The following is a 27,786-nucleotide window of genomic DNA, read 5'->3' as shown; positions in this document are numbered from 1 at the left end:
TACAATGTCTCTTCAACAAACATTGGCTGAGGTTCCCTGGTTCACAGAGATGGCATTACTAGACATGACAGCTATAGACAGGTAGGTAGGACGCTATAAGTGAGCAGGGACATAGGTGTCCTTTCTATGGATGGAAACAGGCAGTTGAAAGCAGCGCAGAGAACAGGCATCATGAGGAGGAACAGGAGATACCCAGAGCCAGACAGGGCAAGAGGTGACCATGAGCTTTGGATCTGCTGGAGAGGACCAACTTCCATGACAAAAGGCCAAAGGTGAGAACAAGCCGGGAAGTCTTTGGAAGTCACCAGCAAGACTTAAAGAGGGTCAGGAGACCATAGGTCTCATCTTGAGCTATTCATTAGCCACAAGGACTCTGGCCTTTCAGCCAGACTAATTACTGATTGCTCAAAGGAGAACACTTCCCACAGCTGCTAAACTTGCTGACGCTGGGCCCTGGATATCTTCTATTCTGGGAAGGGGGAGTGGAGTCTCCTAGTGTGAACTTGTGGAGCTGGGCAAAGCCACACTGGAGCAGGGATAAAGTCAAGGACAGCTGCAGCTGCTTGGCAATCATTCAGGATGAGCCACGAGTCAGTGACTTGGCTATTCTGGGACGAGCTGAGGAGCCAGTGCTGGGGAGAGCACATCCCTGCTAGCACATACATGGACTGCAGCGAGCCGGAATCTGAGCAACACCCTGCACAGAGGCAGAGCTGACATGTGTTTGGGGGAGATTTACACAGCCCTGGTCATCAGTGAGGAGCCATGGCTGCGTATCTGACATGGGATTTACCCACCAGACCTCACTGGTCTGCAACAAGGAGAGCCATGTGTGGACCCCAAAAGCCACAGAGAGAAATAAGTGCTTCAAGGACTTTCCAAAGCCCCACAACTTACCTCAAATTGGAGCAAAGCCTTAGCCTAGGGCTGGTGTGCCTGAGCTCAACTGCTGCTGATGCTTGCAGTGAACCTGGTGGTTTCCCAAGTAGGAGTTTATTGGGGATGGGATGTTCCACTGGATGAAATTCCCTTTGATAGTCCCTGAATGTGAAACCAGTGACAAGAGAAATCTTCTCTGATCTCTCCCTAAAGCTGAAGACTGAATGGTCTACGTGCTGCGTTTTCCAGCTTTTGGATAGGAGCACAAAGACTGGATGCGCAGATATGCCTCAGTGAAGGTCTGTTCCCTGCCTCCAGTATTCCCATTCTGACCTGGAACAGCAATGGCTGGGCCTGACCTGACCCCACCACACAAGCCCATTGCAGCTCCCCTCCAGAGCTGCAAGACTCAGCTAGAAAATTAAGCTCTTTGCAAGCTCACCCAAAGCCTTTTGAGGTCACCCATTGCATATGCTGGAAAGCAGATATGATCTCATTAGGCAAATATTTATGATCAATATTGTCCACTCACTGGCAATGACTAGCATCACTCGGAGCAAGAAGCTCTCCAGGGATGGTTAGAAAGGATGCGGGTTGACAGGAGAGCCTGGGTTGAGAGTAAACCTCTGCTCACCTGGCTTGAAAACACCTACATTTATTCAGAATATCTTTTTCACCATTCACCAGGAGATTAATTAACTGCTTGGAAACCCCAGCCATTAATTATTGATTATGCAAAAGATTTTGTTCATCACAGTTGCTGAGCTTGCCAGTGCTGGGGGACCAGATCGCTGAGGACATCAGGATGGAGGAGAAGTCTGCATGAGCCATGGAGAGTGGATTTGCCACCTGCTTCCCACGGTGGGACTCAGCACGGCTCAAAATTGCTCTATGAGAAGCTCCCCACGACCCAGCTTCAGTGTGCACTTGAGCCCAGAACCCCCCACCACCATGTGCTGGGCTGCACCCCCAGAGCGTGAGCAGCAGTCAAGGGAGGGGATCCTGCCCCTCTGCTGGGCTCTGGGGAGAACCCCCCCTGCAGTCCTGATCCAGCTCTGGGGCAGCAGCACAAGAGGGAAGGAGCTGCTGGAGCGAGTCCAGAGGAGGCCATGGAGATGCTGCGAGGGCTGGAGCAGCTCTGCTCTGGAGCCAGGCTGAGAGAGCTGGGCTGGGGCAGCCTGGAGAAGAGAAGGCTCCTGAAGGGGAGACCTTAGAGCAGCTCCAGTGCCTAAAGGGGCTGCAGGAAACCTGGAGAGGGGCTTGGGACAAGGGCCTGTAGGGACAGGCCAAGGGGAATGGCTTTAACCTGCCAGAGGGGAGACTGAGATGAGCTCTTAGGCAGAAGCTCTTCCCTGTGAGGGTGCTGAGGCCCTGGCACAGGGTGCCCAGAGAAGCTGTGGCTGCCCCATCCCTGGCAGTGCTCAAGGCCAGGTTGGACACAGGGGCTTGGAGCAAGCTGCTCTAGTGGAAGGTGTCCCTGCCCATGGCAGGGGTTGGAACTGGATGAGCTTTAAGGTCCCTTCAACCCAAACCAGTCTGGGATTCTGTGATTCTATAAGGGCCCAAGCATGGCAGCGAGAGCCCAACTCAAACAACCCTTGCCTTGTGAGGTGACAGGGAACTGAGGCAGAGGACAAAGTGACCCATCCAAGCAACAGATCCAGAACCGCCTGCACCCTGGGGCTCAGAACCGGCTGCACCCTGGGGCTCCAGAGCGGCCGGAAGGAGATGCCTCCATGGGAGATAATTCCTCTTCACCCCCTTCCTGCAGCAACACGCTGGCTCCACGCGCACCGGGTGCAGCGGGTGCCGGCAGGCTCCTCCTCGCCCTGGCTCCGCAGGCAGAGGAGCCGGCAGGCAGGATGAGAGGTGAGCTGCAGGGAGCCGCGGTGGCAGTGACAAACCTCCTGCAACGCCCGGCAATTAATCTTGTGAAGCAGTGAGTCAGAGTCACCCGGAGCGTCCTCCCCTCACCCAGAACCAGCCGCCGCCGTCTCCAGCAGCTCTCGGCTCCAGGGACGTGCAAATGCCACCAGGCTCCGGGAAAGGGGTTTTTCTGTGCTGTGCCATCAGCTGAGAGCCCTGCCTGCGAGGAGGTGCCGGTTCCCCCTCCAGATCCATCTGCTGCCCCAAAAGGAAGGGAGACCCACCAATAGCCACATGCACCAGCGTATCTCAGCAGAGGAGCAGGGTGGTTTAGTTCCAGCTTCTTTGGCCGCCGGGATGCCATCCTCATGATAAAGCTTCATATAAAGAGGTGTCAAAAGGGAGAGGGCTGGAGGACTGAAGGCATTTAAATAAAGACCCAGGGAAGGAACGGGCAGGCTGGGGGTTTAAGTCACACCAGGAGAACGCCCCTGTGCACTCCCTCCACCGCAAAACTGCGGTGCTCCCCAAAGTTTGCCAAAGCTTTCCCAGGGAGCAGCCTCTTCCTGCCTTGCCCTAGGCATGAATGCAGTTTGCAGTTTTAACAGCAGATGTCTCTCCTATTATGATTTATAAAAATGCTTAAAATAAATAATGCAAACATATTTACAGGAATGAATTCCTGCTCCTGAGAGCGTTTGTCACTCGGAGGCTGCGGAGCAGGAGCCTCTCGCTGCCTCCCCCACATCCCCTTTGCCGCTTCCCCTCCCGCCGGCACTGCGGCTGCTGCCAGGAGCCCAGGGCAGGGTGGCCAGATCCCAAATCCACCCCCCGCACACACACACTCCAACCCCCAGGCCTGGGCCCACACCAGCATTTCAATCCTGACGTTGTATAATCAACGTGTTAAATATTTAAGCCGGCCGTGCAGGAGAGCTGCCCGGCGGTGCCTGATTTCACACATCCCCACGATTTCACGGACCTCTGGGCTTATGTTCCTTGGCAAATAATGGAAGGGCTGAGGAGCCCCCTGCCACCTCGGGGAGGTTCACCCAACTCCTCCCAGCGCGCTGCGGCTCCCACCTCCAAAGCATGTCCAATGCTTTTAAGCGTGACCTTCGCGCGGGGCGGATGCAGCCGTCACGCTGCCGAGGTGACTCAAAGGCAGAGCAGGGGGACAGGCACAATGGGGGACACAGCCAGGAGGCAGCTGCCACGTCCGGTGGAGCACCTTTGGCATTGCTGCACACAGCAGAGCCAGGCGTACCTGCCTGGGAGAGTGGCCCAGTTACAGCTCCCACCCAGCCTGGCCGTTTCCATAGCTTCACAGCGCTGAGCTTCCCTCTCCCGAGGCCATCGGAGCAGGACCCGGCATCTTATCAGCCATCATCCTGCAACGCAGCTCTCCTCCGGGCCCTACCTGCTGACGGCCGGTCTCGCTGGCAACACAGGATAATATCTTTTCCCACCAGAGCCGTGCAATGATTTCTTCCTGCTGTAATTGTCTTGCTTCCAAAGCCACTTGCATAACCGGAGCCGAAGAAGCAGAGCACCAGGCAGAGAGGCTGTGAGAGATCCCCAGTGCAAAGGGTAGGGCAAAAGGTTGTTCCAACCTGGAGGACACCCCAGTGCTCTGGTTCTGCCTAAGGAAGGGTGAGAGCGGCCATCCAAAAGGATAATGAGTCTCCCTGGCAAAGCTGACCTTGGGGAGGGGAGGCAGTCCTGCAGCCTGCAAAGCTGAGCCAGGAGGGTGGATGCAGAGAGGGAGGGCAGGAGCTTCGCTCCGATGGGCCAGATCCCAAAATGAGGACAGAAATTAGGCTGAAAAGCCTGCTCCAGAAGGACAGAGGGTGTTTGTGACTGTGGCTTTCTCCTGCCTGCTCACAGGCTGCATCAGCAGGGAGAAGTGGGCATGCAAAGGCAAAGGGTGTCTCTGCTGGGACCTCTGCCATGCTGGAGATGCACATTCCATGTGGGACAAGCAGGGGGATCATGAGCTGCCTGCCTTAACATGTTCCCAGTCAGGGTCCTAAGCCTTTACTCCCTCAGCCAGATTCACAGCCAGTGCTGCACATCTACAGCCAACCCTGCCTCTGCTTCTCAGCTCCAGAACTGGCTCCATGGCCAAAGCCAGCAGCATGGACACAAGCAAGTTGGGCCCCCATCCTGGCCAGAGGACCATGGCTTCACTGCCAGCACCCCACCAAGCATCACCCAGTAAGGCAGCACACAAAATAAAGGCTACTCAGTGATCCGCATTCTCTGGGTAATGATGTAGGAAGAGCTGATCCTGTCATAGATGTGTCCACAGCTTCCAAACTAGGCAGCCAGACTGGAATTGTTCACTCTAAGAGTTTATCCACTGAAATCTTGTCGTGGTTTAAACAAAGTCAGCCATAAATCACGCAGTCACTCTCTCACTCCCCCCCTTCTTGCCCTCCCCCTACACCCGGAGGGACGGAGAGGAGAATCGGAAAGAATGCAACTCCCACGGGCTGAGATAAGAACACTTTAGTAACTAAGGTATAACACAAATCACTGCTGCTACCACCAGTAACAGTAATGATAAAGGAAATAACAAGATGAAAGAATACAACACCTCAGCACCAGCCGACCAATAACTCGTCCAACCCCACCCGACCGAGCACCGACTTATACCTCATCCAACCCCGCCGTGCCCTAGCCCTTCCGGGTAACTCTCAGTTACATCCTGGGCATGACGTGCTGTGGTATGGAATACCTCTTTGGCTAGGTTGGGTCAGGTGTCCTGTCTCTGCTTCCTCCCAGCTTTCCCTCCTCCCTGGCAGAGCATGAGGCTCAGAAAGTCCTTGCTCAGACTAAAACATTTGAGCAGTAACTAAAAACATCGGTGTTATCAGTGCTGTTCCCAGGCCAAAAGTCAAAACACAGCACTGCGCCAGCTACCAAGAAGGAGAAAAATGACTGCTACCGCTGAACCCAGGACAAATCTCTAGCGTTTGATATAATTAACGATGAATTTGGGCTCCATTTTAAAGGACAAGAAGCATCTGTTACCTTGGAATAAGCAAAGTGCTTCATCTAGAAATCTAGTTAATATCAGTAGTGGGTAAAACCAAGCGCCTCCCCTGTCCAAGCAGCACTTTTTTGTGTGTCAGAAAGAATATCCAGAACAGCTCATTTTGGGTTGTCCCAAAGAGATTTCTTCCCCCTGGGTTTTTGATTTAACAGCCAAAACAATGCAACACCACGTACTCTCACAGCCCAAGTAGACTCTTAGCCATATACCAACTGCCTGCTTGAGATTTGCCATGCTTTGTGGCTGAGTCAGACTACATTTGTCTCTCCAAAATTTAAGCAAACCTCATTTCTGAGGATACAGTTTGCCCATCAAGTAGGACCATGGAGTTTTGCCAGGAGTCAGGAATGAGATGGCTGTGCGGGGCCTGGATGGGGCTGCTCCATTTCCCAAAGATCTGCACACAATTTTGGGTGAATTATCAGCCTCTGGAAACTGCTGTTTGCTGATTAGTTTCCAGACTGCCAATGCCACAGAATACGCTCAACCTCTGGAAAAGTGGGTTCCTCTGATGAAACAGGGTGCTGGGAGCAGAAGGCTGCAAAGGGAAGGCGCACAGGCAGGGCAGGAGGTCTGAGATGATTCCAGCCCTGGCGATGTGTGACTCTAGGACCATGCAAGGTAGAAGTTGGGATGTTTGTGTATTCTTTTCTTGCTTGTTTTTAATTTCCCTAATCTGGCCAAGTACAAAAGCTGGACATGCAGGTCATGAGCTGGACAAGCAAGTCATGAGCTGGACAAGCACCCCATGACAGCACCAAGGCGCTGGCACAGGATGCCCAGAGAAGCTGTGGCTGCCCCATCCCTGGCAGTGCTCAAGGCCAGGCTGGACACAGGGGTTTGGAGCAAGCTGCTCTAGTGGAAGGTGTCCCTGCCCATAGCAGGGGATTGGAACCGGATGAGCTTTAATGTCCCTTCCAACACAGACTATTCTGACATCCCCGTGGCACAGCAGAGGTTGCTGGCAGAGTTCATTCAAGCAGATGCCAATGGACAGGGAGTAACCTGTGTGTGGTCACACCCGGGAGTTATCCAGGGTGTTGGATTTGATTTGGTCTCACATCTGTAATGAGCCATGTAGCAGCCACATGTAACAATGGAGAGCGGAGCCAGGCATGTGGATGTGAGGGATCCATCAGCTCCAAGGACAGGGGCTGCAGCCCCAGGTGCCTCATCCTCAGACAGGCAGTACAGGTGTACCAGAGCTGGGCACCCCTTCCCAGGGGCTGTGCCTGTGGGGTCCCCACCTGCTCCAACCCTTTGGGCCTGAACAGGGCCAGAAGCCCCAGGAAAGGCTGCCGCACACCATGTCCAATGGAGAGGGATCCCCTTTCCCTTCTCAGCCTTGGCTCCCTTTGCATGGGCATTAGAACCCTTCACTTCCCCAGCCCAGGCTCTCAGATCCCAATTGAAGAGTTTCCTCTGGTCTTCCAAGCACACCACACCAGAGCAGCCATTTGCGATGAGGCTGAAGAGCCATATCTGCTCCATGGCATCCATGGAACAAGGTTGAGGTCCCCAGGATGCAGCACCCATGTGCAGCACCCACATATGAGTTAGATCTTGCTTGTAGGGGCTGTGGCTATTCTAGTCACGTATTTTGGGGCATCTTGCCCTTCTTTGAAGGTGGCTGGCCTGGCACTTGTCCATGGCTAGAAGGATGCTCTATGGTGCTGTGGGCAATGGGGGCTTTGCCTGGGTCTGGATGATGCCTGTTCCGGAACTGGGAGATAGGACTGAATGGGGCTTCACTCTCCAGCCTGGGAAAGCCAGCAGCTATGAGCTAAAGGGGAGGGAAAGGAGAAAACTGAGTATAAAGAGAGGCTGCTGTCGATGTGCTCAACCAGGGCTGCGGCAGCACCAGGATCCGTGTTAATAACTGGCTTCCCCAAGTTTAGGAGGCTGAGAGATGCGTGGAATAAATTACTTGTGACACCGACTCCTACACTTCCAGACTCACGCGGGATTTAGCACCAGACTCTCAGCTAAGTCAGCGCCAGTTATTAAGGTCAGGAGAAGTCGGGTGGCTAAATCCTATCTGGGGGCTGCGGCACGGCAGGGCTGGGCCAGCCCATGGTCCCCCCCGGCACCTGGATTGGAGAGGAGAGGAGAGGAGAGGAGAGGAGAGGAGAGGAGAGGAGAGGAGAGGAGAGGAGAGGAGAGGAGAGGAGAGGAGAGGAGAGGAGAGGAGAGGAGAGGAGAGGAGAGGAGAGGAGAGGAGAGGAGAGGAGAGGAGAGGAGAGGAGAGGAGAGGAGAGGAGAGGAGAGGAGAGGAGAGGAGAGGAGAGGAGAGGAGAGGAGAGGAGAGGAGAGGAGAGGAGAGGAGAGGAGAGGAGAGGAGAGGAGAGGAGAGGAGAGGATCGTGCCCTGATCCAGGAGCAGCCTGTTCTGCCTTTCTGCTGGTTTCTGAGTGGTTTCACATATCTCTTTCCTCCTCCACTACCTGAGGTTTCATATGCTCCAGGGAGATGTCTCCATTAACCACAGTTTTCCTTGGCAGTTATATTTCATTACAGTCTCTCTTCCCGCTAATCCTTCCCAGCTTTCGCTGTTGTTATTTTTATTATGATTATTTTCACAACCCCTTTGTTTCCAGCTGTACTTAACCTGCCCATGTCCCTTTAAATACCACAGCCTGGGCAGAATAGGGGATCAGTCCTTTGACAGGAGCTAAAGTCCTGTTTGATCTGGATTAGATGCTGATTTTGCTTACCAGACTAAAGACCAAGGGGGACCACGCAGAGCCTGTGTTTGCACAAACCTGCCTGGTTGCATTCCTCCTCTTCCCCGTGTCCAGCCAAAGGGGTGAGTGCGGGGCTGTGCACACAGCTTGAAATCCAAGCGGATAAACGGTCACTTTGTCTGGAAGCGTCAGAAAATGGAGGTGGGAGGACAGAGCCGGCAGCTCTGCTGTGATGGAGGGCTCACTTGGGTTGCAGACCCTCCCTGCTCTGCAGGCAGCTCGGATGAGATGCCCATGGGCACCCCTCAGCCCTGGGCAGACACCCCATTGCTCACCATGGAGGGCCCAGCTCCCACTTGCTGTCTGTGGTGCAGGATGGGGCTTAGCTGTGGTACCCTAGGTAACTAATGGCCCATGCTGTGGTGGGACCAGGTAAGATGTGGGAACACAGAGACCTCCACCGAGCCCTGCACCCAACAGATTGTGTCTTCTCCAGGGACTCCCATCCCTGCTATGTCCCTTTCCCACCCCCATCTCCTGCCCTTTTATCATCCCTCTGCCCAAAGGACAAGTGTTTTCTTTCCTTGTGCAGTCCCCATCCTCTCATGGCTTGCCCTGCCCTCTCCCCTTTCTCCAGCTCTATCTCCCCCAGGCCAGGCAGAACAGCAGGAGATGGGGCACCCCACACCTTGCTGCAGGGACGCACAAGAAGGCTCTGTCCTGGGCTGCTTTCACCCCTCAGCTCCAGGTTAAAAGCACCAGGAACAGCCTGGTGTGTCTTGCTGAGGCAGGCAGGGCACAGAGCATTGCTGCAGGAGCAGCTCCCAGCAGGATGATGCCCAGGTCAGCGCAGACCCGTGACCACAGTGATGAGGTGAAAGGGTGTCAGTGGTGGTGATGCCAGCTCCAGATGAGTGGGAGCATCTGGAGGGTCACAGGGCACAGTGGAGGGGTGCAGAGTTGTGCCAAGCACTGCTGCTCTCTGCTGGGGTTCAGCGCAATCCAGGACCTGCGAGTGCTTCGTGGGCATTGATCTCCTGGCTGCTCTGCTCCCAAAGCTGGAAAATGAACTCTGCTGGAGGTGGGGCAGTTTATGGCCCTGCCACTCTGAGGTATCATTGCCCACAACAGATGGAGCTTTGAAAAGAGCAGGGCCAGCAAAGGAGGTGAAATGCAGAAATGAATGACTGTGAAGTTCCGGGGGGATGTACTCACCAATCCCTGGGTCCTCAGCTCCTGGGGGTGGGCTTGGCTGGCTTGCACTGCGGCACCCCCAGGGTTGCCTGGGCTCGGGGTGATGGGGCTGTGCAATGGGACAGGCTCGGGCAGAGGGTCCATCCAGGCCTGCTGCAGGAGAAGCCAGCCCAAGTGTTTCAAAGGCTTGGGAGATGGTATCCAGCCAGGCCAGCTCCAGGAAAAGCCAGCCCAAGTCTCACTGGCAGGGGCAGGCAGGGCATCCTTCCTGCCCCATGGGCATTCTTCATCCCTGGATCAGAGGTCCAAGGGGGGCAAGGACAGGGCAGCCTGCTCTGGTGTTCCCACCACACATGGTACTATCTGAACACCTTCGCAAGTGCTATGTCCATGGGCAGCATTCTGGTGGAGGAGGACATAGAACCCCTCAGCGCAATGCTTCCCTAGGGCTGCCGGTGCCAAGGTCTGGCCAAGGAGGAGACAGGTTGCAATCTCCAAACCCCCAGCTTGGACTGGTTCCTGTCACCTCTGCCCAGCCCCTGTCATTCCCCCATCAGCACTGCTCCCCCACCCCATAATACAGCATCTTACACAGAGGAGCCTCCTTCTACTGTCACTGACCAACCTATTTCTCACAGGTCCTGACTGCTCTGGCCTCGAAACCAGATTAGCACAGCAGACATGGCTGAAGAGCAGTGGGAGCACCTACACGTTCATCGGGAATAATCAGGGACACCTGGCTCAGTCAGGCTGGACAGTCCTTACTGCCCACAGCTGTGGATGCTGGAGGTCAGGGTACTCTGATGGGCTGAAGGAGCTGGGGGTGCAAGAGGTGTCCCCCTTCATGTAAGCAAAACCAGCACACACCAAGCAGTCATTCACTATGTGGGGTGCAGAGATGGGACCTGAAATCCCAGACATGGGGCTTCCTACACAGAGGCAGCACTGCTGAGCTGCAGGCAGGGTGCCAGGTCTGGAGGCACAGCGGTCCCCACAGCAGGAGGACCTCAGGCAGTTTCTGTGCTACAGAAGCCACGTGTGATGGCTCAGGCATGGGGGGATCTCAGAGCACGGTGGTAGGTCAGGAGTTCTGCAAGTCCCAGCTCCAGCCCCCTCATCATCTCCATGGCCTCCTCTGGACTCGCTCCAACAGCTCCACGTCCCTCTTGTGCTGCTGCCCCAGAGCTGGATCAGGACTGCAGGGGGGGTCTCCCCAGAGCCCAGCAGAGGGGCAGGATCCCCTTCCTCGGCTGCTGCTCACGCTCTGGGGGTGCAGCCCAGCACATGGGGGGTTCTGGGCTCAAGCGCACACTGAAGCTGGGTTGCGGGGAGCTTCTCATCACTCAACACCCAAGTCCTTCTCCTCAGGGCTGCTCTAACCCATTCTCCACCCAACCTGTAGCTGTGCCTGGGATTTCCCCTACCCATGTGCAGGACCTTGCGCTTGTCCTTGTTGAACTCCATAAGGTCTGCATTGTCTCGCCCCATCTGCACTGTCCCATGCCATGGTTCATCATGGGGCTGAACCATCGGGTCACCAAGCAGCCGCCAGGCCTCGATGCTCACAGATGCTCTATCCCACCACAACGAATCTCGCAGCCCCTTTACCAGGACCCTGACCCCTCACTGTCACAGCAGCCCCCCCCCCAGGAGGCCAGGCCTGGCCAGCAGCAGTGGCTCTATCCTGGTATCCAGCTTGGATCAAGCACATTCTGTTCGGCACTTCCTGCATTCTGCCCCGTCCCCGCTCCGGGGGGAGTCAGACCAGGGTCAGGATGAGGATTGCAGCCTGGGGGACACAGGGATGCAGCAGTCACCATCACATCCCTGTGACCCAGCGCAGGGGAAGCGGTGGTGCCACTGTGGAGAGGGGAGGGGACACCCACAGCTCAGCCCCGCACACCAGTTTGGGATGCAGGATGGGACATTGCTCTAGCACCAGCTCCTGGGACACCGTCCTCACCAAGCAGGCCAGCTCCACCATGCACAACACCGCTGGCATCACCGCTGCACCAGCCCCACTCCAGGGGCTGTCCTCTCCTGACACTGCTTTGCTGGCACCACCCCACCATTCGAACACACCGTGTCCTCTGTCACCACGTGCCCTTGGGCCAGAGGCAGGTTTAGTTGCCCTTCTGCTAACTCTGTTTAATGAGGATGTTAATTAAGAGTGACCCCAGGCCAGCCCTTGTGGTAGCGCTCAAGGTTCTCCCTCAGTGCCACACTAAGCTCGTTATCACACAATCCCAGAATGGTTCGGGTTGAAGGGACCTTAAAGCTCACCCAGCTCCAGCCCCTGCCATGGACAAGGACCCCTTCCACTGGAGCAGCTTGCTCCAAGCCCCTGTGTCCAACCTGGCCTTGAACACTGCCAGGGATGGGGCAGCCACAGCTTCTCTGGGCACCCTGTGCTAGCGCCTCAGCACCCTCACAGGCAGGGTTTGATGCCACCTTCTCTGCCTCCTTCCTTTCTACCAAACCTGTTTTCCCCTCTGGAAAAGCCCCTGCTGATCCCACTACATGCCCACACACACCCTGCAAGCCTTTCCATGTTGTTGTGATGCCCATGCAGGTGATGTGGGACACACTCCCTGTGCCTTGTGGCTTCCCAGTGGGAAAGCAGAGCTCAGACACTGCTGTCCCTGTGGGCAGCAGGCGGCAGAGGAGCAGCATGGCAAAGCAGGGTTTGCCATGTCTGCAACTGCCCCATTGGCCCTTCACCAAGCACCAGTCTGTGCCAGTGGCAGACCCATGCAGCCCTGTTGTGGGTGACGTGGCCAGACTGGGGGGAACACCCCTGTAGACAACGCCAGGAGTCCCCAGCCCTGGCTCTGCTGGGGCTGTGAAGCAGCCTTATACCCCCTTGCATCTCCACAGTGTGTTGGGGCTGGAATTCCCATTGGAGTGGCTCTGCGTGCCGCTACCCAGGACGCTCTCCCAGCATGGGGCAGTGGCTGGCTCCCCCCCAGGTGCCAGCACTGTGCGTTCACACAGCCCCAGCATTAGCTACAGTCATAAAACACCAGCCAGACTCCCTTTTCCCATAACACCCTCCACCACATTCCTGCTAAGTGATTTCGGCTGTTGCCCGAGCAGCCACAACTGGCAACCAGCTCCCCGCAGCCACTTGCCAGTGCCACCCTGGTTGGCGCATGAGCCAGGCAATGCCACGCACCAGCACATTGCTGGGGCATGAGCAGGGTCCCTCTGTCCCTGCAGGCCTTGAGCTCTGTCCCCTGCCATGCTGGCCCAGTTCCATCACCATCACCATGAGCTCCAGCCATCCCCGCAGGCACGCTGACAGTGTGACCTTGGCACTGGACTCCAAAGCCCCGGGAGCTGCTGGGGTGTCAGACTGCTGGAGAGGGCATTTGGGGCAGTTTTTCCCCCAGGGACTTTCTGCTCGGTCCTGGCGGGTCAGTGGGATGGAGCACGGGCACCACCATCACCCCCCTCCTCCGGGTCCACATCTGGTCAACAGATGCTGGCCCGAACGCTGGCTGGAGCCACGGACAAAGCCTCTCACTACCTCCTCCTGGCATCGTCAGGTCCAGGCAGGTCTGCGTCTTCCCCCAGCATGGGGTGTCCCTCCCTGCATGGACAGGAGACCCTCCTGAGGGCTGCAAGGAGGCAGGCAGTCAAGCAACGCCAAGCACAACACCCCAAGCACCAGCAGTATCCTCACTGAGGCCATACAACATCCTCTCCACCCTGGTTGGCTCCATCCTGTCCATCCCAGCTGGCTCCCTCAGACACAGCCTGGAAAGCCATCCATGAGCAGCACCAGAGCTCAGCTTCCTGAGCTTGCTCACCTTTGGGAGCTCGATTTGGACTTGTCCCAACCAAAGCAGCCTCACCGTGGCTCTCCATGGCACATCAGTGATATTGTGTTACCAAAACCATGGCCTTGCGCTACCCTGTAGAACTCCAGGGAAGTCAAACCAGGAAATATCCCTGGGATGAGCTGGGGCTGGCTTAGCCCATCCACTTCTGGGATTAACCATGTGGATTTAGCAGTGGGGTGACTCCAGCTCGGCTCATCAGACCATCACCATCCCAATGGGGCACACGGGCAGGCAAAGCCAGGCGGGAGCCAACCACCGTTGGAGAGACCTGGATGGCTGGAGAGAGGGATGGGAGAGAAATAACAGAGCTGGAAATCATGACACAAAACATGCATTCATTTTATTCACAAAACCAGCCTGGATCGCTAAAACATTACAAACAGCATTTCAATTGGATGATGGAGAGAGAGCTGGAGAGACGGGGATGGGAACAGAAGAGAAATGTCACTTGTCGTAACTGCTTCAGCACAGGTCCTGCGATCGGGATTGGAGTCTGATTTTGAACTTCAGTAAGTTGACAGAAATTACTTCTAGGAGCAAACCATTGCGTTAGAAGGGTTCTGGCTGCAGTGTTCCTCACTCTAGAGTAATAAACTAACAATGACCTTTTTTTTGCCTTTCTTTTTGCCTTTTTTTTTTAAATCCATTTTGTTTTTTCCTGTCTCGACCACCCCCAGTTGTGTAGCAATTGTTTCCTTCCACCTTTGATACCGGGTTAAACTTCCATCGGTGAATGGCTAGGGAAAGGGGATACTACATCGCTTTAAACATATTCTCATTTATAAACATGAAGTTGAGGCATTCTAGAAACTACCCACTCTATTGTATGATGGGAAAGAATCAAAGAAAAAGTATAAATGAGGGTGCAATTAAACAACTGTGCTAAATTACAGTAGTGCTTATTAGTAACTAGGTTTTCAAAGGTTACTGTAAATTTACATTCCCTACACAAGTACTGCATCTTTCACACATAAACAACATCAACACCAAAAACACAGAAAGAAACTGATTGTCCATACTCTGTCTATTAAGTCTTGGTACTTTACAGATCCATTGTGGTTGTATATTATTATTTTTTTTTCCTTTTCTTTATTTTTTATTTGAAAAGCAGTTAAATGTCGGACTCGGACTCGGAGATGTTAAAACAAACGCCAAAAAAAAAAAGAGAAAAAAGAGAAAAAAGGAAAAAAAAAGAAAATAAAATTATAAAAACAGGAATGAGATTTGCGAGAAAATATTTTTGGTTCTAAAGAGACACAGGTGCATCCATTCATTTCAGCCAAAAATCCCTTGCCTGAGACAACACAAGCAAGCAGTGACATTGCACTTGGATGACAGAGCTTTGGGATTCCCGTTCCTACTGGAACCATCTGAACGCGGCTCCTGTAGGAAGCATCACCTTCTGGAAAGGAAGAGAAACAGGGAGGGGGGTATAGAAGAAGAAGGGACAAGGCGTTAGGTCGGGTCCGGCACAGCCGTGTGGCATCACCTCCCTCCACCCCTCCATCCCCATCCCAGCATCCCAGCCATCAGCTTCGAGATAGAATCAGCCTGGGCTCAGCGTCCCACAGATATGGCCACACATCCCAACATTCCCAGGCCACAATGACCTGGCACGGCCTGGCACAGCCCCCAGCTTCCCTGCCATTGATGGAGGGACACCCAGGGGACAGGAGCCCAGCCAATATATGAGTATAGGAGGGCATCTGGGGGGAAACTGAGGCAGGGGGTGAGCTGGTTGGGCTTATGGACACGAGACCCAGGAGCAAGGACACAACAGACATCATTCCCCTGCCACAGTGAACAACCTCGTCCCCAACAGAGCAGCCCTGACCAACAACAGGACCCCTCAGCATCTCATGGGGAAGAGGGATGAGTCCCACCAGGCTCAATCCCACACACAGCAAAGTGACCAACAACAGATGAACCTCTTTGAACACCCCCCCAGGAAAGGTCATGTGGGGCAACGGCCCCAACGGCTCTGCAGTCCTCTGGAAGGAGAACGTGGGACGTTTCCCAGCTGGATGGGGTGGGAAACCCGTGCATCATTCATGAGACCACAGGTGGAGTATGCAAGGACCACAGTGTCTCTCAATGCCAACAGCCCCCAGGCAAGACCACACAATGCTAGCCAGCAGATAGGGCCACACTATCTCATAAGAGGATGTGCCTCAGAGAGCCCTTCGGCTCCTGCATCGCCAGACAAGCTATGGATGCCAATGGGAAACAAACCAGCTGGCTTCCGTCAGGTCCTTCTCTTGGGTCAAGATAACCCACCAAGTCTCAACGAGGAACCAGGGCAGTGCCTCCCCCAACCCCTGCAGAAGGGACCCCAATGTGCTCACTTCCATGGGCATTATGACCCACGCATGGGGTTTGTGCAAGAGGAAGATGGCGAAAGGTGAGAATGGGCAAGAGCTGGTAGTGCCCAGTAGGATGGATCATGATCCTGCTTCTGGCCCATGCTTGGTTCTCTGGGCAAACTGAGCTGGGGGCAACACCGTTTCCCCAAAAGCCTCTGCAATATGCAATCAGGCACCTGGGGATGACACAAGTGCCTCTGGCCAGTGATGCACAGGCTGTGGCAGGGCACACAGCCAGCCATGCTGGATCTCACCCAAGGCACTGGGTGCAGAAACAGGGCAGAACATGGTGGACTTGCCAGCAGGGCTGACCTACTCAGATACATCATCCAAAGAGAGAGAAACAAGGGTCTGGAGATGTCTGATACTGGTCATCTTGAACACCTCTGCCCATTCATTAATAAAGGAAGATGGACAACCAGCTCTAATGTGGACGCTCAGCATAGATCACCCCTTGTCCCCATGATCATAGAATCACAGAATCAGTTGGAACTTCCAAGAGGGAAGCACAGAAGGTTGGAAGGGACCTTCACAGCCAATCCAGTCCAATTCAGCTCACATGTGCAGGACATCTTTCATTAGAACAGGTTCTTCCAAGCCCCATCCAACCTGACCTTGAACCCTTCCAATGATGGGGCAGCCACAGCTTCTCCAGATGACCTATTCAGTGTCTCACCACCCTCATTGTACATTTCTCCCTTATCTCCAGCCTAAACCTCCCCTCTTCCAGTTTAAAACCATTGCTCCTTGTCCTGCCACAAGGCCTTGGTGAAAAGTCTCTGCGAGACTGAAGTGAGGGTGGCAGTGATCCTCACACCAGCACTAGCTGGGGCACCAATGCACTTTACCAAGGCTTCTCCAGATGGAGGACAGCTCTGTTGAGTCAAATCCTGACTATTCATGGCCTTTGTGTGACCTACAGCTCTAAACACAAGCCCAGGGTGACCTGGCCACGGCTGGAGGAGCCTGGTTGGTGCAGGGACATGCTGCTGCCTGCTCCGAGCATCCAACCTGCCTCACTAGTCTCAGAGCCTCGGGCGGCCCGCACCACACCAGGGCACCAGCAGAGACCGGTTATTCGGGCTCTGTAGATGTGCTGATAAAGCCTAATGGTGGCAGAGGGATTTAGCCCATTTCTTTTACACTGCCATAAAGGTTTAATTCTATGTGGTTTTTACTGCTTGGTCTTAGATCAATGTTTAATCACAGCTCGGCCCCTGTCTGGGCTCCCCTAGGATGCTCCTCTGGACACACCAGGCTGGCAGACTGAAGCCACCACTTCAGAAGAAGGAGGTGGCTTCTCCTTGGCAATGACACTGCTCCCCCAGACATGGATGATGCTAGAAAAGCATCATCCTAGGAATTTCTAGGAAATCCCAGGATTCCTACGAAAGCCCTGGGAATTTTTCAGTCCCACATAAAGAGCCACTGAATGGCCCCTCCTGTCCCAGTATCAAGCACTATGGTGTGATGGCACCTTTGAGCTGCCGAGCTGGAAGCAGCACAATGTCCTGGCCACTGCTACCTCCAGATGGGTCCCCACCACAAGGCAGGTGCCAGCAGTTGGCCCAACAAAACACATTACCAAGGCTGGCTGACATAAGGAGGGGTTTAACAACACACTCATTGACCCAGGTGACCTTAGGACATCAGCTGGGGTCTAAGTGTCCCTGTCCCAGCCACATACACACGCTATCTATCTTGTTCAATACCACCGAGGTCAACACATGGCACAAGTGGATATCCTAAGAGAAGGGAGGATATGCTCTGAAATGGGGATAGTGACGCTCTGGAGCAACCCACATCTGCCCAGGCGTCCATCCCCACCAGCACAACACCTCTTTTCATCCTCAGCACACCCATGGTCATGCCCAGGACCCATCTTTGGTGGCACCCAACTCTGTCTCACCAAGAGCTCTGTTTCAGTGGCTCAGCCGGCTGAGGGATGGGGAAACCCATAACGGGGGTGACCATTCCCAGGGCTCCCAGTGCTATTTATCATCTCCAGACCCGGCTCAGCACCAGGAGCAGGGAGCAACTCCTCCAGCTGCTGCAGCTCTGAGTCTATTGACCCGCTTTAGGGATCTTTGGAAGAGATGAACTCTTTTTTTTTTGCCTTTCTCCCTTTTTCCAGACCACTGACTCAGCAAATTAGAACAAGAATATAATTTAGCAATACAGCGGTTTTTGAAAGACACAGTCCCCCTCTCCCCATCCCCACCCAGACAAGGATATTTTTCCCCCTTCACTATTCATTCAGAGCTCATGCTAATTGAAAAACGTAGAACCTGGCTGAGCAAACAGTGGGCTGTCTCTTTGGGACAAGCAGAGGATGGGCAGTGCCCTCGTGTCACGGTGTGCAATCAGTATGGGTGACTTCTTAGCTTTTGCCAACAGGACACAGTGGGATCAGCTCCCGGAAAAACCAAACCCAGCTTCAGCACAACATGTGGGGAGCCGGCAGACAAGTGCTGGTCCAGAGCACCCATAAGAGCGCAGAAAGAGGCAGGCTTTGCTACAGCAGCGTACCCACATGCCAGCCATCACCCCTGCTACAGCCCCAGCTGAGCTTCAACCCAAGTCACTGGACTTTTCTTACGCTCCCACATGAATATGGCACCTCTGTGATAGCTTTGGGAAGGTGGCACCTCAAACCCAACAGCAGCTGGCATCCCAACCCAATGGCTATCCTCTGAGACCAACAGCAGCACCCATGTGTGGACCATGGTGGGCAGTGATAGCCCAGGTACCGTTCCAAAGCCTCACACCAGGGATCCCAGCACCCCTGTGCTTAGCATGGATGCTCCCAGCTCAGTCAGATGCAGAAGCAAGACTTCAGCTCAGCTATCAGTGGGAAATCCATATGGTGCCTTACGGACTCATCCTGACTGCCTCAGCGAGGGATGCCGGAGACTCGGCATGGCCACAGCACGGGAGATGCTGCCCAGCTTCTACCACCCAAACCCAGGGACTGCCATGCTGCTGCTCAGGGCTGACAGTGAGCTCAGGGCTGCCCCACCGCCATGGGCTCCACCATCACCCATTACCCAAAAGAAGCCACCTCCTGCCCATGCCTGCAACAGGGAGAGTGCAACCCAGCACACCCCAGAGAGAACCCCAGCCCTCCTCCCCAAGCCAACCAACCCCAGTACATGAGAGAGGGCAGGGCCAGGGGCACTGGGCAGAGCACACATCTCACGGTGGGGGGAGAACTGGTATGGAAAAGGGGTGGGGGGGGGGAAATAAAAAAGTAAGAAGTACCAGGCGCTTTATTATCTAGGGCCAGATCCGAACCCAGGAGCGCAGCCCGAGGAGGGGTTAGGGTGCCTGAGAGGGGCCGGTTACCTCCAGTGCTGCAGAAGGCTTCTTTTTGAGTTCTTCACACTTTCGGAATTTGCAAATCTGGTGGCCAGTTTTGCGATTCCTACAACTGCTGCACTGCTCGCAGTTTATCCGTCTTCGGCAGGGCGGGCACATGCCGCATCTTTTCCGTTTCTTTTTCCCCGAATTGATGGCAGATGCCAACTCATTCTGCATGGGATACTCTGCCAAGCCAGCCATATGGAGCGCGCTCTCTGCCAGAAACACGCCGGCAGGGGTCATGATGAAAAGGCCTGGGTTGATGGGAAAAGCCCCCAGGTAAGGAAAATCGGAGGGGCCGTTCATTGTCTCTGCAGCTGAGACTGCCTCCATGTCAGAGATCCCAGTCCCGTGGTCGCTTGCGAGAGGAAGATGCTCCTGTACCACTCTTTTGAGCATTTCTGTTGACTGAGCAAACTGTTGTAGGGCGGTCTGTCCTTCTGCGGAGAGCTCCGACACCCGGTCGAGTTTGCTCAGCATACTAGAGATGGTTTTGTGCTTTGAGGTAGAATGACTTTTATCCACAGTCGCTTCGTTGCCATTAGCTAAGGGGTTGCCTTTCTCTGAATGTTCACTTATCGAGCTGCTGCTACCAAAGGTGGAATAGTGGGAGAGTGGACGGGACTTCTTAAGACTTTTGTTCAAAGGTTCACTTATTATGCCACTTTTGTTCCTCCTCTCGGAGCTGACGGGGGGTTGAGAGTCATCTTGGGTGTTTTTTTCCGTCTCTGCCTTGTTCCCAGTGTCTTGATGGGAGCCCGAATTTGACATGGTGCCCGGAGCACAACAGCAAAACCAACCCCCCCCCAAACAAAACAACCCCCAAATGAAACCAAACCCCAAAACCCACCCCAAAGCCAAAGATCCCCAAAGCCTTGGTGGTAGCACCAGCCCGCCGGCCACCAGGGAAAGCTCAGATGGGAACGCTCATCAACAGGGCGTCTCCTCCGGCGCCGCTGCCGAGGGCTTCAGTCTGACCTCAGAGCAAAGACATACTCTGCAGCTCTGGAGCACAACACACGGCTCTGGAAGGAGAAAAGAAAAGAGAGTTAGCGCTGGCGAGAGCCAACAGGCTTTTCAAAGCAGCTCTTCCTCCCCCTGCCATGGAAGTCTCAGCACTGGGAACAAAGGAACTCCAGGGAACGGACCTCGGTGGAGATCCGTTGGGCTGCGCTGTGAAAGGGGCGCCATGCAGACAGAAGTGGGGGGTCACAGGGGAAGTCCCGGCCTGGTAGCAATGGCACGCTGTGCTTAAAGGCTCTCTGTCCCCGGCTTTCCTCCCGCAGGGACCGCAGCCCCAGGGAAGTCACGGGGCTGGTCTCCCGCTCTGCTCCAGCAGGCCCCACACCGGATGGGGGATGCCCCTGAGCCGCCAGCCAGAGCTCATGCAAGGGGCAACTGGTCCCCTGCCTGCAGTCACCAGTGTCCCCACATGCCGGGCGCCAGGGAGGCAGCAGGTTGCAGGGCTGCATCCCAGCTCCCACATCACCCAGCACAGGCCAGGCTGCACCCATCTCCCTCCTCCTCTGCCTCCTCCTTCTCCTGGACACTTGTCCCCAGGCCAGCACTGCACACCAGCACCAGGCAGAGGAAGGAACACACATGGGGAGCTGCAGCACCCAGCTCCAAGTGCCATGGGGAGTTGCAGTGTCCCCCTCCAAACTCCATAGGAAACTGCAGCATCCACTTCCAAGCCCAACGAGGAGCTGCAGCATCCACCTTCAAACCCCACAGGGAGCCAGAGCATCCAATTCCAAGCCCCACCAAGAGCAGCAGTGTCCACCTCCAAGTGACATGGGGAGCTGCAGCATCCACCTCCAAGCCCCTGTAGTGCTCACCTCCAAACTCTATGGGCAGCCATGGTGTCCACCTCCAAACCCCATAGGCAGCCATAGCATCCAACTCCAAACCCCATAGGGAGCCACAGCATCCAACTCCAAACCCCATAGGGAGCCACAGCATCCAACTCCAAACCCCAGTGCTGACCTCCTGCCATACCCCAGCGTGCCTTTGCCTGCTCACCCAACCACAGGCTGCTCTGGTGGACACAGGGGCTCGGTGGTGATGGGGAGACCCCACCTTGGTGCCGTCCCTGGGGCGGCTCCAGGGCAGCTGGGCCCAGTGTGGCTGCAAACACTTGTTGTTGTGAAATTCCTGCCCGTCCTCCTCCCCTCCCGAGCACGCCTGCACGCACGCACAGGCACCGCCGGAGTAATCAGGCTTTAGAGGAGAAAAGCTGCAGGGCTTAGCGGAGCAGGAACCCTCGTCCCCACCCCGGCAGCAGCTGGGGGAGGGCAGCTCCGGGAGGAGGCCCCTCGCCTACCCCATCCCTTCACCCAGGCTATCCCGGCAGCCTCCCCTCCGGTGATGGGACCAAGTGTGGCCAGCACTCTTGCTCCTGCCCCAGGGGTGATGCTGCAGAGCGAGGGGCATCCCTGCACCCGCTGCATGCTGCTCATCCATCACCCTTCATATCCCCTCAGTTCATATCCCCTCAGTCACAGCTGAGCCACATCCACAGCAACCCCACTACAGCAGAGTAGTCCTAACAATTCCACACAGACATGGCTTGGGAGCATCACTGTTAGAGCACTGATGGGGTAAGGTCCGCACATCAACAGCCCCGGTGCTGGCAGAAGACAGCCCGTCTCAGCCCAGTGCCAGAGCTGGCTCGTCTGCAGAGAAACCCCCCCATCCTCACGCTCAAAACCGCTTGCTTCAGCTGCTGCAGGATTTAAGATGCAGCGTGGATCGATGCAGGGCTTGTGTTCCAGCCTGGAGCTCGCCAGGCCACATGGCAGAAGGGACAGGCTGCCCTTCCCTGAGCATCACACCCCATGGGGATGCTGGGTGCTAGTGAGGCCAGGGTACATCTTCAGTGGGTGCTGCCAGGGAGGTGGGGGACCTGTCCCTGGTCGAGTCACACCTTAACACTGAGAGCAACGGGCGCTGGGGCCAGAGCGGGGAGCGCGGCAGGAAAAGCACCGGATGAGAGGATGTGAGATAAAGCCGCCCGTCACCGTTATCTCGTGCCTGCTTTTCCTGTGTCCCAGTGCCTCTTCCGCCCCGTGGTGCGGCCCAGCGCCGGGTCGGGCTGGGGTTCACCAGGCCGTTGTAACCACCAAGCCGTGGTGCTGCTGTGGCCTTAACTGGGGGTCTCCAGGAGCTCACATTGCTCTGGGAACGAGCCCAGGTGGTGCCCACAAGACAGCGGGGTCTGGGTGCCAAAGCGGAGAGGGAAGCGGGGAGAACACGGCTGGAGGCACACTGTGGTGGCCATCTCCATCAGTTCCCATCCTCCTCTGCTCTGGGATATTGGCCAGCCCTTCCCTGCTGCTCCCACCCAGACACATCAACTGGTGCCTCAGCTCTGAGCCCCACCACTCACAGCCTCCTCCAACCAGGGCTGATGGCAACAGAGCATGGAGCATGATCCCCCTGAGCACCCCCTGCTGCTGCCTACCCCATGCAGCTCCCCAGCACCCACAGGGACAAGGGGGAGACTGCCATGTCCCCTCCCATCCCCAGTGGGACAGGGGGATGACGAAGAGCGGTACCAAGCAGTGCTGCCATACAATCCCACCATCAGCAGCTGCTCCCACCATCAGTAACCGCTCAGCACTGCCCTCCATGGCCACGGGGCCATTATCCTGCCCAAGTGGGATGGGTCTGTCCCATGCTATGTCCCCTCCAAGGACCCCAGGACCTGCTTGCTGTGTGGTGCCTGGTGGTGCTGTGCCCCCAGCCCAGCCCTGCAGACATCTCAGCAGCTCCTCGCCAGCCTCTGCCCAGCCAGGTTGCTAATTGCAGCGGGGGGGAGGAATTAATGATCTTAATCCCTTCTTTATGATTGACCCGAGTAAAGACTGCAAGGGCCCCCCCTGCCCTGTCCCATTTCTACCCCTTTTCCGGCCCCCATCCCCTGGGGAAGGCGCTGGGCAGCGTCATCTGGGTCCCTGTCAGAAGGTGCTTAGTCCCGGCCGCAGCATTAAGGGGCACGTGATGGGCTCCCTCACCCGGGTCTTTGCACCGGGCAGCTTAAGCAGCCTGGAGGGATGCCAGGGTTCAAGGGGACACCGCCAAGGTCGGGAGGCCCCAGTGCACACCCAGGGGTTCCCAGCTCTCCAACCCCTCACAGGACCTTGCTCTCCCCTCCTGCAATCCCCCTGCCAGGTACAGGTTCCCCAGGGGGCTCAACTGACTGGTGAGCCACAACACCCAGCCAACACCATCACTTGGGTGTCCCTGATCCATGCTCCCTGCTCTGACCAAGACCAATTTCCATAGGAAACCCCAAAAAGCTGCCCCCCGACACCCTGGGGTGCTTGGCAGCAGCCCTTTCCCGTGGTCTGAGTGGACAAAGGGAGTTTTCCTCCCCTCATAGCCTTCCTCTGGAGCTTAGCCCAGCAGCACTCCACATCCCTGCTCCATCCACCCCAGGGCTGCCCGCATCCCACACACATCCTATAGGACCACATTGGAACAGTCCTAACAACTCCAAAATACAAAATAATATAGGTTGCAAAAGGATCTCTGGTGGTCCAGCACCCGGCGTGATGGACTGAGAGCCTGCTGACTGCGGACACCATTCCCTGTCAGAGGGGAGCGGGACAGGAGCTTTGCTTCTCATACAAAAGCGGCCAAGCTGCAGTTCCCAGCCCTCTTCCCTGTGTTATTTCACTGCATCGCTGGAAAGCCACCGGCTCCCGCTGGTGCAGAAAGTCTCGCCTCCAAGAAAGAACTTCTGCTTTCCTTTACTTTCAAGTAAACCAGGCTCCTCCTGAAGAGCCGCCGGGCGGTCAGCCGTGGAGAAGGAACCGGCAGAGCCGACGCCGAGCTGCTCCCGGGCCCCGGAGACAAAGGCAGAACACACAAATTCGGCTTTCTCCTAATCCCTGGGCGCTGGGTGGGCGCGGGGGGACGTGGCTTTGTCCGCCCGGAGCAGACAGAGGACGAGGACGGAAGGGACCCCGGCGTCTTTTCAGCCTCCAGAAAGGCGGTCATTGTCCCCTCTGCCGGGTTTTTGTCCCCACTTCCTCCACCTCGCCACGCGGCCGCCCGCGTGGCGCGGCCCCCCCCTCCCAGCAGAGCCCTGCTGATGGACACACGGACACAACGGACAGACGCAGGCAGCCCTAAGGAGGGCACTCACCACCGGCACTTGCCCCTCTCCAAGGCAACCCAGGAGAGGTGTAGGGTGAGCGAGGCTGTGCATGGAGGTACAAGAGAGGGGCCAGGCGTGGGCCCCATGCTCCTCATGACCATGGACCTCAACCACCGTGGACAGGAGCTTGGGATGGCCAGGACTGCAGGGCCATGGGTGGTGGGAGAGATGCATGCGATGTTCCAAGACACCTTTGAGCATCCTGGTGTGGGAAGCACACCTTGGGATGAGAAAAGCCAGCAGGTAGAACAGGACCACCACCCTGCAGCAGTGTCATGGGTCAGAAGGTCCAGATGAAACCCAGCTCAGAGGCTTGGGAGAACAAGCAGCACCAGAACAAGGTTCAAAGCAGCTCCAGCCGCAGCACCACAACACCCGCTTCAGCTCCCAGGTACCTGATTTCCACATCACAAACCTGCTGCTCCCTCCACCAGTGACACAGGTCAAATGGAAGATGTTTCACCATAGCCTCCTCCGCCAGCCAGGCAGCAGGCACCAGCCCAAAGGGCTCTCTCCAACCACACAAGGAAGCACAAGGAAGTCTTTGAGCTGCCAGGGACTCAGCCAGGCGAGAGGCAGCCATGGCGACTGCTGGCAGGGCAGACACCAACGGCACCCTCACCTCTGTGCTGCTGCTTCCCCCAGTGTGGGGAAACAAGGTGAACGAAGAGCGAAATCAAGCTTCCATCTCCCAAGGCCTTTCAGGACACCCGTTCTGGGAGAACATGGTGCTTGATAACCAGGCACGGGCACCCTGAGGCAAAGACAAGGACATTGTTTGCAAGCCATGACACCGGTCAGCCCCGAAAGCCCCCAGGCTCTGCTCTTCAGATTCATCCTCCCCAGAACTGGTCCAGCCAGAAGGTCGACTGCGGGTGGGCCATGGAAGTTACCATCACCCACAGCATCTTCTCCAGACATCAAGAGAGGACGCCCAGGCCTGGGGGAGCTTTGGGCAGTGTTGTAAATGCTGAAGCCTCACCCTGGGCGTTTGCAAGTTAAAGAGCCAGAGCTATGACAGGTCTGTGACGGGTCACCAGATGGGCAACTCACATGGAGATAGTTCATCTCCCATGCTCCCAACATCCTTGGAAGGGCCAGTTGTGGCAGCCGCTCCGCTCATCTCTGCTACCGAGGTGGCACTGAGGGACGTTAAGAAGGCAACTCCTGAATTAAAAAGGCTATGGAAGATTAAATCCAGCATCTGGAGTTAGCCCTGGAAGCAGATGGCGGCTCATCATGGCGCACAGAGTGGCTTTCACCCGTCTCATCCTTGCAGGCAGCCACTCTGCTCTGGTGGTGCCTCCCCAGGGCAGCTCTGGATGTACACACAGCCTGGCCAGCATGGGCCAGAGATGTGTCCTGCCAGGCACATCCTCAGGGATGCGGTGAGGCCATGATGCCGTCCTGCAGATGCCCAGGTCAGATCCCTACACCAGGGCTCCAGCAAAGGCGCGTTTTATCCTGTTAGTTGTGCCTTTCCCCATGTAACCCCATGGCTGCTGCAGGCTTCCCAGCCCACCGCTGGACACCCAGCTCAGGTAAATGCACCCATCAAGGCAGAGCCTATCACCAACATGCCCTGGACTTCCACTGCAGAGAGGACAAGGATATCCCCATGGACACCATCACCTCCAGGAACATCCTTGGACTCACTCTGCGGCATCCTGCATGCACCCCACTGTGCCCGGGGCCACCCCATGCTTCCCGGCTGGAAAACGTGGGCTGTGTCCTGCCTCCGCAGGGTGGTGGTTATGGATTAAGGAGTCTTAAATGTCAGACGACCAGGCGCTCCCTGGAAATCCACTTATCTCGGCTGCCACTCGGAGCGGCCAGAGCCGGGCGGTTATGGAGATAACGCGATTTGAAGCGTCCACCCGAGCGTTGCAGGGCTGCGGGTGCCCTGCGGACAACACCAAGCACCTCCTCCCCTCCTCCCTCACCCAGCTGCTGCCCAGAGCCAGGTGACGGCCGCGCTGCTCCCACCTGCACCGCATCCCCTTCCCCAATCCAGTGGGATGAGGGAAGCTTGGCAGCATCACCTCCGCAGCGCTCAACCATCCCCCCCATGCCAGAGCTGCACCAATTCGCTGCCCAAATCCTAACACGACTGTAACTAAAACCTACCAGATTGAGCCTCGGGAAGGGCCCCCCCCGCCGTGCTTCTCCCCCCCCATTCCAAATGGGATTGAACAGATCTGCTCTCGCCCGAGCCCAGCTCGCAGCCAAGCAGCATCTGACACTCCCGCACAGTGGCACGGCTCTCTGCCGCTCACCCGCTCCCCCAGCTTGGCATCCCCTCACCTAACGCCACCCCCTTGGAGATGCAGCATCACTCCCAGCCCCGCAGAAGGCACCCAGACCCTCCTGCAGGGACACAGCTCTTTGGTCCAGTTAGTGCCCAGTGTCCCCTCCACCAACAGAGGTACCCAAGGGGATTTCGAGGTGGTGATGTGCAGACCAAGTTCAACTACCCAAGGCCGTTGGGGCCTGGTGGACAAGGGGCATGTGCAATGGATGACAGCAACAATGGGTATCCCAGCAGGAGCTCCAGGACCCACCATGAGGGGCTGTGGGGTGCCCAGGCAATGCTTCACCCCCAGGAGACCCACACAGAGCCCATGGAGGCCAAGCTGAGACGTGTGAATCACTCCTGTTAACAGATGGGGTGATTATAGTGTAAATTACTCAGGGTCTGACTGATAACAAGGGCAAGGAAAGACCGATCAGCAGGCACTGAGCTACAGGAAGTTCATTACAAGTAAGAAAAGAAGTTGTAGGCACAGCCACATGGGAGTATTTGATGGTGAAGAGCCCCAAACCCATCAGTGCCACCTCCAAGTGCCACCTCCAGTGTTTCCTAGATCCACTAGTGCCACCTCCAATGGTGCCCAAATCCATTAGTGCCACTTCCAGTGATGCTCAGATACATCAGTGCCACATGCAAGAGCAACCCCAGCCTGGAGAGGTCCTGCTGTGTTCCCCGCCCACTCCAGTCCTCATCCCTCCACATCCCACCAGGCAGAGCACAAACTGAGGGGCTGCTCCCAGGAAAGCCAGCAGTGGGAAGGGCTGGGACACCATGGTCACCGTCACCAGCAGTGAGCAGTAACTGCGCTGGCAGCAGGCACCGGGCCCAGCTCAGTGCATCAGTTTGGTCATTAATGGGTGGTGGGGATCGCCTGGTCCTTAGTGATGAGACCCCCTCCTTCAAAGGTGGCTATCACCTCAGTGCCTCTACCCGATGGACCACAGGACATCAGGGAGGAGCTGTGCAAGCAAGGGTGCAGTGAGCACCCAGTCACTCTGTGGGCTGAAGAAGACATTGGCATGCAAGAGGCATCTCTGCTGCTCATACCAGCAACACCCCAGAG

The 27,786-nt window shown here is 56.2% G+C and overlaps 1 protein-coding gene across 4 annotated transcripts in view; it reads right to left on the bottom strand.

The window, feature by feature from the left end:
- Window positions 1-13,840: 13,840 nt before the first annotated feature.
- The window catches only part of CXXC5 (CXXC finger protein 5), a 32,031-nt gene continuing 18,085 nt past the window's right edge, over window positions 13,841-27,786 (bottom strand). For 3 of the 4 annotated variants that reach the window (XM_065690700.1, XM_065690699.1, XM_065690701.1), the window contains exons 2-3: window positions 19,234-20,273; window positions 13,841-14,927 (exon numbers count right to left, since the gene is read on the bottom strand). In XM_065690700.1, coding sequence (XP_065546772.1) covers window positions 14,883-14,927; window positions 19,234-20,019 — 831 coding nt within the window. In that variant the 5' untranslated portion in view covers window positions 20,020-20,273 and the 3' untranslated portion in view covers window positions 13,841-14,882. The remainder of the gene's footprint in view (window positions 14,928-19,233; window positions 20,274-27,786) is intronic. The other variant, XM_065690702.1, reaches the window with a different exon arrangement.

This window comes from Lathamus discolor, chromosome 10 (assembly GCF_037157495.1).
Source record: "Lathamus discolor isolate bLatDis1 chromosome 10, bLatDis1.hap1, whole genome shotgun sequence".
NCBI lineage: Eukaryota > Metazoa > Chordata > Aves > Psittaciformes > Psittacidae > Lathamus > Lathamus discolor.
The sequence above is the reverse complement of the archived record's forward strand: the minus strand, read 5'-3'. Positions and strand labels throughout refer to the sequence as shown.